The sequence below is a fragment of the Gastrolobium bilobum genome, unplaced genomic scaffold (assembly GCF_033153095.1).
Source record: "Gastrolobium bilobum isolate Gb01-03AN ecotype WA unplaced genomic scaffold, APGP_CSIRO_Gbil_v1 utg8117, whole genome shotgun sequence".
Classification (NCBI taxonomy): domain Eukaryota; kingdom Viridiplantae; phylum Streptophyta; class Magnoliopsida; order Fabales; family Fabaceae; genus Gastrolobium; species Gastrolobium bilobum.
Genome location: NW_026896814.1, coordinates 87,501 through 98,059, shown reverse-complemented (window position 1 = coordinate 98,059; position 10,559 = coordinate 87,501). Strand labels below are relative to the sequence as shown.

The window sequence follows — 10,559 nt, the reverse complement described above, 5'->3', positions numbered from 1 at the left end:
TTTTATGAAATTGATTAAGTAATCAAGTTGATAAATGATAATGACGTCATAATTGAAAAGAAAAAGAATATTCCGCATTTTTAATTAAGCACCGCTTAATACGATGTCATGTTAATATTCCAAGTATACACGGGGTGTTACACAGATCCTCACCTACAAGACCATAAAACTCGGGAAGCAAATAGATAAGCCCAAACTTAAGTTTAAAACCAGCATCAATGTCAAGATAACGAATGCAAAAAGGCTGATAGTTAACCTCAAGTGTATCCAATTGCCTTAAGCGTCTATGATCCATGTTTTCCGAATTAATGACAATACTACTAGAAAAAGTAAAATCTACTTTATTAAAAAAAAATTATATTTAAACTACAGTAGAAACTAACGAAAATAAATATAGAAACACTATTAAACGATTTTTAAAAATTATGGAAACACCACACATCCTATCTAGGAACTCAAAAATCAAATAAAAGTATTTCAAAAAATAAAAATAAAAAAATAAAAAGTGGTCTAAACAATGGAATTTTGCCAAAACAGTGTGGGCCTCACCCTTTGTGTAAGCCCTGCTTAGAATATCGTTCTCCTTCATCTCACAAAAATTCAGCCCAATCAAAGCAAAAATAGCAATTGCAGGAATACCTGATAAGTTCTATCGCGACCAAAACTTCCTAAATTATAACAAAACTTCCTAAATTATAAAAGATAACATAAGAAAAAGAATTAGGAAAGAATAAAATAAAGGGAAAGAAGAAGCAAAAGGAAACAAAATAAGGAAAAAAGTAAAATAAAATAAAAAAAGAATGAGAGATAATGGGCAAAACCAGCCACGAATTTTGTGAGAGATTTTGTGATTTTGGAGTTGTTTGCTCAAGCCATTGCTTGGGGATCAATTGGAAGAGCCTTGTGACGTATTTGTGGGTAAGTTTCAACACCTCTCATGGATTGATTTGAGGATTTATTTTCATGAACCCTAAAGGGGCTTTTGTTGATTTGTGTGGTTAGAGAGCTCAAATGGAAAATGTTTGTACATGAATGTGTCTTAGAATGGTGTGTAGGAGCCATAAATGCAATAAAAATTATTAGTGAAAAATATGATTTTTAACTTAGAAAATTTTGAGGATGCCATGGCTTTGTGTTTTGGAATTGTGGTAGGATTGTGTAATTGGATTGTTGTATGGTTGTATGATGATATAATAGGATTGTATGAGGTGTGGAGTAGTTAAAAATTGATTGAAATTCCTTGGAGTATACCATTGTTGAATTCGGCCAGTTAAGGAAAAGGAAGGAAATGATGTTGTTGAAATTACTTGGATGATGTATTGAGTGTTAAATGGTAATTAGATGAGTTGTGTGGTGGTTGGAAGGTTGGAGAATCAATGAAAAATAATTGATAGTGTTGAGAGTTGTAAAGGAACCTAGAGCAAAATATTAAGCAAACGAAGTTTGAAAGACGTCAAATGAAAAGTGGCACTTGACATGGCCTTTTGGTAACCTAAAGATGTCTAAGAAAATGAGAAAGAAAATTTAGAAAAATAAATTGTGAATTTACACTAAAGAGGCCGAACCTACATTGTGTAGGGAGGATTTTTGACGTTTTCGTATTTTGATAGATTTGCGGTGTATTGATGATTCATACATGGTTATTGTAGGTTGTCGTACGTTGATTTGAACCTCGAACCGTGAGTTTGGTGGATTGCCCTTGGTCTCGGACCAAGTGGGATTGAGGTGAGTAATTGGAACCATGCTTGTGTAATTGATAACTTGCATGTGTTGTATGAATTTTAAGTAATAAGGAATGTCCTCTGTGTAGGCATCTCTGCTGTATAAAGAGCTCGGAGAATATATTACTGGGAGCTAAGTGAAGAGAACTATACAGGTAACCTCTTGGTACTGGGGCTTGATCCCCTTGTGTGTTCCACCATGCCCGTTGAGGGTGATGGTAGGAAATGTATGTAAGTAATGTAGAATAACATGATCAAGCATTTAGTATGTATGTTGGTACATAGGATGTACCGAGTCTCTGGCCAGTAGACAGTTTGCCTTCGGGCGTTGCAGACTTCCACTGGATAGGTCTCCGAGAGGGAGTTCTAGTTGACCTAGGGTCGTGGTGTGTGATCCGGATAGGAGCACACTAGGAAGTCTCGGGTGTATATGGATGGAGGGTTCCTCGGTTGGATGTTCTAGGAACACGCCTTGGTTGAGACCCGTAGGCTTATATGCCGAGCCATTAGGCAGGATGTTGCGTGGTATTGGTAGCGACCATTCCAGCTTCGTCGTATTTTGTATCCCTATGTTCTCCAGTTTCTCTAAATCCCTTGCTATATCCCGTTTTTAAAGATGTTATTTTATATTATTTATATGCATCGAAGTGAGCCATTAGACGGAGTTTTCTCCGGAACCTCTGGGTTACAGAGATATATTTGTATATCTCACCCCATTTTGGGGACTTTATTTCAGGAGGTAGCAGTGGAGTTGGAGCGGCGGGCAAGAAGCCCGTAGGATGATTGGACATAGGATTTGTCATTTTGCATTTTGTTGGCCATTGGGCCTATGCTAGACTTAGCTCAGGAACAATGCATGTGATTGGGATTATGGCATCATTATGTTCATGATTTATTTTGCCTATGTTTAGTCTTGAATTACCATGTCTATTTTGGAATATGTATTATGTCATTTGAAGATTATAAATTGTAAAGTGTAAGGTGTCATTTGAAAGAATTGTAATTGTACATGAATTGTTGTAATATGGAGATATGTAACATGATGAAAGAGCAATAGGCCTAATCTAGGACTGATTTATGTTTTATGATGTAAAGAATGCATGCAAACGGATTATGGTGATTGAAACATGTTAAGTTGAAAATAATAACTAAAGTGATGGAAGAAGAGTAATTGAATATAAACTGTGATGGGTTGTAAGAGCCCCAAGGCATTGCTGGTTCTTGTGTGTTCCACCCAATGATTATTAGGTACATTTGAAGTCTTAGAACACATTTGCAAATTTGGGGATTTTTGTAAAAACAAAGGAAACTCTGGCGAATTTTCTGTAAATTGGCAAAATTTAGGCGAACTTCGAGAGAGCATATCTCCCTCCACAGAGGTCCGATAGGGACGTTCCATATGCCATTTTAAAGATTGAGATGTCCTATATTTTGTGGTAAAATTTGGTAAAATCCTGGGTTTGACGTCGGCCTGTAGAAGGTAGAGAGTGAAGACTGTACATTTGCTTAATGCACTTGTGGCAGTTCTGGACCAGTTTTGGGAAATTTATTCCCGCTTCATTTCCTGGTCAAATTAGGTGTATGATATATAAAATTGAAGATGGAGGTGTCTAGTTTGTTGTATAAAAATTTGAGAGCAATTGGTTGAGTGTATTTTCTGCAGTAATTCGTGGAGTGAGGGATGTTTGGAGCTGTTTTGGGGTTGGTTGGCAGTTTTGCTTGTCCAACTTCAAATGGCGATATCCGGAGCAAACAAGCTCTAAATAACTCGTGTGAAAGCGTCCTAGAAAGGTAATTGAGTGTAGAATAACATATCAAAAGATGGGAGGCTTGTATAATGCGGTTTATCCGCAGAAAATTAAAGACCGAACCATGTTCGGAAGGGTAGAAAACGTAAAAGTGAGAATTATGCTAAGTCATTCGTGACTTATAGTAAGTAAAATAAATTATAAAAGTAGTCTAAATAAGTTTTCCGCAAAGAGTTTACAATTACGGTCACAACTTTTAATTATTACGCTTTTATTGTTTTAAATATTCGCGTAATAAACGGAAAAAAGTTTACTCGCATTTTTATAAATGAATTGTTGTGATTGTAACTGCGCTTAATATCATAATTAATGTTAACAATACCGGTGTACAACGGGCTGTTACAATAAGAACATATCAAAACTTATCAGAACTTCTCAAAACAGATAAAATAGATCAAATAGATTAGATCATATTAGAAAAGATTAGACTTATCAAACTTATTAGACTGAACAAAACATAGCAGACTAATCGGAGCATAACAGAGCTTGTCATACAAATCAGGCATATAGTCACATCTTCATACACCATATGAATACAACTATGCAAGTGTCTAACAAAATCAGTCACGCAGACATAAACCATTATCCAATGGGATTCTAGTGGAACCACAAGTTAGAAGAAAACTCCTAAACCTAGAGCTTACCTCAAAAGCTTCTCCGGCAATAACTGGATCCTCCAATATTATTTCCCTGGATTCCACTCTATTAACATAACAAAATAACATCAATCACTCAGTTAAGTGTCACTTGCAATTCAAACAACTAACACTTACATTGTGAAACCTTAAGTGTTATTTGAATTCAAGTAATTGTTGTTAAAGAATCTATGTAAGTCACCTAGTTAATTGTGGCTGAATTATGGCCTTAAGGTTTAACCGTTTTTACAAGCTTTCCAATTACCAATTATTGGTCCTTTACATAGTTAAATTCAAGTAATCATCATTCAATTAACTTAGCATGTCCCAATTCACTTAAAAGCATATGGTGGCCGAATGTGACATGCACCAAAACATAATCTTGCCAAGCTTTTCACAACATAATCAAAGTTCATTTAACATACTTTCATCATAAATATAATCACCAACATCATGAATAATGCCAAATCATCCTTAATGGTGAACTTCATTTAATTGACCTAATTGGTCACATAATGTTCAAATGACTTTCAATGCTTTCAAATAAAAAGCTAATCATTCTAATCATATTAACTTATCTTAAAACTCATCATTATTAAATCAACAATGATTAAACAAATTTCTATTCATAAAAACCCTAATTTGGCCGAATGTTAACATATAAGGAAACATGGATTTTACATGCTTTTTCATGACTAATGAATACTCCAATCCATTACTCATATACTTAGAGCATCAAAGCATATTTTGACATCAAGAATTCCAAATCCAAAGCCTATTTAAATAGGTTGGCCGAATTGATACATATAGGAAACCATAGCTTTTCTTCAAGCTACAAATAGTTTCCAATCAAATTTTTCATCAAATTATCATGTAATAATCATATTTTCAGAAAGACTTTTCATCAAACACATGGTATATATTAAAACTACCATGCATAGGCCGAATTCATGCTTAGGTTTTTCAACAAACGAACATGCATTTTAACTAGCTTTTCATGCATAGTTTAACTTCAAATCAACAGAAAAAGAATAGAAAAAGAAAGTTTCTGAGACCCATTCTTTTTACGTGAGTATCAAAAAAATATTTCTGTATAAAATCATAAATATTTTTCCAATATTTTTATATTCGTAACATACGATCTCTTATACAACATACATTAATAGTTCGAAATCTCTATTTATCATAATAATCAGATATACAAATACACATAATAGAGACATAAGAATGATGTAGCTATGTATTGTTAAGTATATTGCATGATGCTTGCGCAAACATTCATGAATGTAGTAGAGATATCATATCATATATGTAAATATAAAATTTAGTAGTATACCAAAAAGTAGTTGTACATTTAATATAATGATCTCTCCCATGCACAAATGACAAATCACTTTTGTTACATGAAAAAAAATTAATAACAAATGTTGCATTAGCAACATTAGGGGTGTTAACGGCCCGAGCCGAGCCGAGCTTTGATCTTAACGGGCCAAGCCTGTATTTAAACGTGTCTGACTGGCCTTAGCCTGTTACCTGTTACGAATATAATATTGTCCTCTGGCCTAGTTTATTTACAAAAAAATAAAAGCTTGTGTGAAGCCTGTCTTAGCCTGTTAGCATGTTAAAGAATAAAAATAAGAGAACAGAATTCCACAAAAAATCAATTTCCAGATAGAAACCTTAGCTTCCAATTTGCAACAATAATTTACAAAGTCTACAATAAATAAATAAAATTAAAGTGAGAGAAGGTAGATAACATGTTATATTATCTTAGCCCATTATAAAAAAAGTTCCAACAAAAATAAAAATAAAATAAAAAATAAATTGACACAAACGAGCAGTGCACAGTGGAACGAATGAGTTTTTGTGGGTTTGTTTGTGTGAAGGATGATGAAGGATAATATAGAACAGCACTAGTAATTCCATAAATATACATAAATTCAATATATATCCAAATAGCATAATATAGAACAAAATCATTCAAAAAGTCTGTTAAACCAATAAAATGGGGTGAAATAAATTGATGAGAGAGAGTTATTACAAGTAGTATAAAAAGTATAAATAAATATTTATATACTAGGCTAGCATGGGAGGCTCTAAGGCCGAGCTTCTGAATTAGAGCCTGGGGTCTTTTTATTAAACGAGCTTTTATACAAGTTCAAGTCTGATTCCAACACGAGCTTTTATTAAACGAGCTCAGCCTTTACGAGCCAAGCCAAAGGCCCCTGGCTCGTTTACCACCGCTAAGCAACATAATAACTTGTAACGGAGTGTTTAGCATATATGTAAATCACACTCACCAGTTACCTATTTATGTCATCTCATTTCCTTTTTTTTTATGTCTAAACATTTTTTCACATATAGAATAAAATTCTTAAAATCAAATAATTTTAATTTAAAATCTGAGGTCATAAAGACATGTAAAATTATAATAACAATATAATAGCAAAAGTGGATATATCGTATTTCCAAATATTTTTCATGATAGCATTGGTACATCTAAATGCCTAAAACAATAATCAAACAAAAACAACAAAATTCTGTTATATATAACAAGGGAAAAACACTTCTTAAATTGCACGAGAAGTGTTTTATTGTATTGTGATACTTCGATTTATGTATAAAGTTTTTTTTTTTAATTAGTGTGAGGTACATCATTAATTAAGTCATAACATGATAAAATAATTCCCATGAAACATGAGAAAATTAAAGTCATATAACAATCTTAAAATGTTATCACATCAAATGCCATCAAATTTTATCTCTATTCAAGTTTATTTTTTTTATTTTTTTTTTGATAACATTAAGGGGCGAAGCCCCAAACAAAACCAAACTAACAACCAGAAACAAAAAATAACTATCCAGGGTCTATACCCCTACAAGAGGAGATTCCCTGAAGATCGTGATCAAATAACTGAGCAAGGTGAAACGGCATAACTCTATGACTCCAGAATCCAGTATCTTTGTGAAGAGCAGACTTGGCTAACCAATCAGCACAGGAATTGGCTTCCCTTGGAATATGAGAAAGCGTTACCTCCCAATCCTGACCGATGAGTGCTTGTATCTTAGCCACTATACGAGGCTGACAAGCTGCATTGCAATCAGCAAGCAAAGAGAATACTTCAGAAGCATCTCCTTCTAGTTCCACCTTCTTAAATCCCAGTTGCCAAACCAATCCCAGACCTTTTAGAGTTCCGCAAAGCTCCGCCATTAAAGGAGTGCAAGCACCAATATGATACTCAAAGCCTCCCAACCAAGAGCCATCATCAGATCTGATAATCCCACCACAAGCAGCCACCTCAGTATTCCTTTCAACTGCCCCATCAATATTAATCTTCACCCAATTTAACCTTGGAGGTTTCCATAAACTCATACGAGTTGGATGAGTGCTAGTAGTAGCCATAGCCTTCCTACCCATGCAGTTACGAACTTCCTCTATATACATAGCAATTATGTGCGTCCCATGGGTTGGATGCTGGTATAACAGGAGTAAGTATTTGTTTATCAAAAATAAAAAAAGAGAGGGATGTGTAAGGACATAATTATAAAGGTAAGAGTAGTATAAATATATTATATTTTTTATATTTAATAAAAGATAAACTGAAAGTTTGGTACATTTGATATAAAGAAAATATTTTTGAGAAGGAAATCAAAACGTTCCTTTTTCATAAATAATATTTTTCAAACAGCCTTCCTAAAAATCCATTGAAAAACAAAACTTTCATAAACAGTTGTTGTAAATGATATCAGTCATTAAATTTCAGGATTTCGATCAAAATGGTAATGCATCTCCATCCGACAATTTTGTGGTGTTTAAAAACTTGACCCGGCAATTGACTCGGCTGAGGTCAGGAGTTATGGGATCACAGGTTTAACTGGAAGGTCATGGGGTCATTTCATTGACCCGATTTTATACATTAAAAAAAATATAAATATATATCCTATCTAAAAAATTCAAAAAAATCAAACTACCGATCATTAAAGATTCAAAATATACTTAACATAATTTAATCAATTACATCCACAAATCAATATTCACAAACTAATTAAAGTATCAAACTATCAAAGTATAAAACACATATTCCAATGGAGTTAATGAAAAGTTATGTCATCAAAGTCAGGCCTTTTTTGTCCTTCTTATGCACCTACAACAGTATGTGAAAGGAGATTTCTTATCCAATAGAAAATAGCGGAGGAGAGGCGACGACACGACAAATTAACGGTGGGAGAAAAAAACCAGCATGGTGAAGGAAATCACCGGATCAGGGAGACTGAGTTTGGTTCTAGGAGAGAAGATCGTAAGAGAATAAGAAAAATGATTTAGATTTCAGATCTAGTTCTAAATATAGGCAGCAACGAGTTTTGTTTTAATTTTTTTTTTACATATCAAACAATGTCATTTCGTGCATAATTTAAAAAAAAAAATACAGTGACTTATTTGACCCTTTTGATCCGTGAGTCACAGATTCAATCAGAGAATTTTGGGGCTAGAGGAATAACTTATAAGTAAGATCAAATTACTAACCCGAACCCTCATAAAAAAAAGGAGTCAATGACTCAGAGTGGGACAAAATTTTAAAACACTGGTTTTGAATCTTTTCATACATGTAATAGTGGAAGGCTGCAAATACTCATAAAACAAAAAATATTGTTATTATGAAAATATCATTTGTTCTTACCATCTGAAAAAGCATAGAAAATTCTTATCCACGTGCTTGACACGTCACCGTGACATATAGCAATTTTAATTAAAAATAAAATAAAATCTTCAAAGTCAACTGAAAAAAAAAAAAAAAAGGTGGTGATGAGTCAACACAAAGAACATAACTATGGTGACTATATATACCCGAACATCGCAATTTTTCTCATAAACCAAAAGAGCTTCGAAACTTGAGACTCTTCTTTCCCTTTAGACAGAGCCACTATGGTTGACGTTACACCCCGAGACTCGCTGAAGCGCCAAGCGAACCGCTTCTTCATGATCATAACGGCTGTGCTGACCATGATGGCCAGGCGAGCAAGCCGTCTGCCACTGAGGTTGAAGGCGGCGGCGGCGACGGAGCCGGCGATGAAAGACGATTGGAAAGTGGAGCTGAAGTCGCCGAGGAAGCTGCTGAGGTCCATAAGCAGCAGAACGTCGTCGTTTATTCGTAAGAAGAAGGGGAAAGAAGAGGAGGGAAAGGAGTGGGGAGATGGTGGGGTGTGGCAGAAGGCAATATTGATGGGGGATAAGTGTGAGCCGTTGGATTTCTCGGGAGTAATGTATTACGATAGTAACGGGGAGCTGGTGAGCGAGATCCCTCTCATCACGTCGCCGCCACGTTAGAGTCCCGTGCCTTGTAATTTCACCCGGAACAAACAATCGAAGCAGCTGACCGGAGGAAACAACAACAAATTGGAATAAGTTGAAAGCTGAAACTCCGAGTTAGGTTTTTTTTTTTTTTTTTTTAAATGTATGTGTGGATGGGTGAAAAAATTGTAACTGTGGAGCCACCTTGTAGATTGTGTTAAAGGATGTTTAGATTTATCTTAGGTAAGTCTTTGTTGGTTTGTTTTTTCTTTTTTTTTTACGAGTAAATATATATTTATTTTTTTGTATTCAGCAAATTTTACGATGCTCGCTTTAGTTTTTAGTAATTAAAGAGGCTATTCGTGGTCTTTAAGAAATTCAAAGTGGATCCATTTTAGTTCTTTTGAAGGACTAATATGGGTCTTTTTTTAATTTGTGAGGGATCACGATTTCAACTAAATGGAACCATTTTGAATTTCTTAGAGATCACGAATAGCTTTTTTATTTGCTAGGGACTAAAGCGGACATCGTATTTGCCGAGGATCAAAAAAATTTACTCTTTTCCTTTTAAAAGTGTACGATTTTAATTTAGAGAAATTGGTAGCACTTCGAGCTTTTCTCTTGGTTACAAAAGTCAAATTGTCTTTCACGCGCATCTCATGGCATTTGGTTTACAGACTTCGACCCCACTGATTAAATAGAGCTAATAGCTAGCTAGTACAAATATTAGAACAATTAAACGCTCGATTTTTTTCTTCTCTCTTTATTTCTTTTATATTTAAAAGATTGAAGAACTAGTACCCACTTGTCAAGGGAGCAATCGGTTTAAAAAATGCAATAAGGTCAATGAGAATGTTATAAAATTATGAAATTGACATGAAAAACGACTAGTTAAGATGAATTTTATATAGCCACATAATTAATTAATCAGAAAAAATATTGCAGTTAATACAGATAAGTTATTTGTATTTATTTTCAAAACGACGTCGTTTTGCGATTGAAAGATTAAAAAATTATAATTATAAAGACTATAATAACCTTGAAATAAATTAAAATTACAAAAACACCATGATTTTTGCTCCAAAATGATGTCGTATTGGGCTTA

General features: G+C 34.1%; 1 protein-coding gene across 1 annotated transcript; it reads left to right on the top strand.

The window, feature by feature from the left end:
• Positions 1-9,084: 9,084 nt before the first annotated feature.
• Positions 9,085-9,620, top strand: LOC133302171 (uncharacterized). The gene has a single exon (XM_061501918.1). The coding sequence runs from the start codon at positions 9,089-9,091 to the stop codon at positions 9,488-9,490; it is 402 nt and encodes a 133-aa protein (XP_061357902.1). The 5' UTR covers positions 9,085-9,088; the 3' UTR covers positions 9,491-9,620.
• Positions 9,621-10,559: the final 939 nt, after the last annotated feature.

What these genes read in the sequence shown, in the direction of transcription:
- LOC133302171 (XM_061501918.1), top strand. Translation starts at nt 9,089, where the DNA reads ATGGTTGACGTTACACCCCGAGACTCGCTGAAGCGCCAAGCGAACCGC.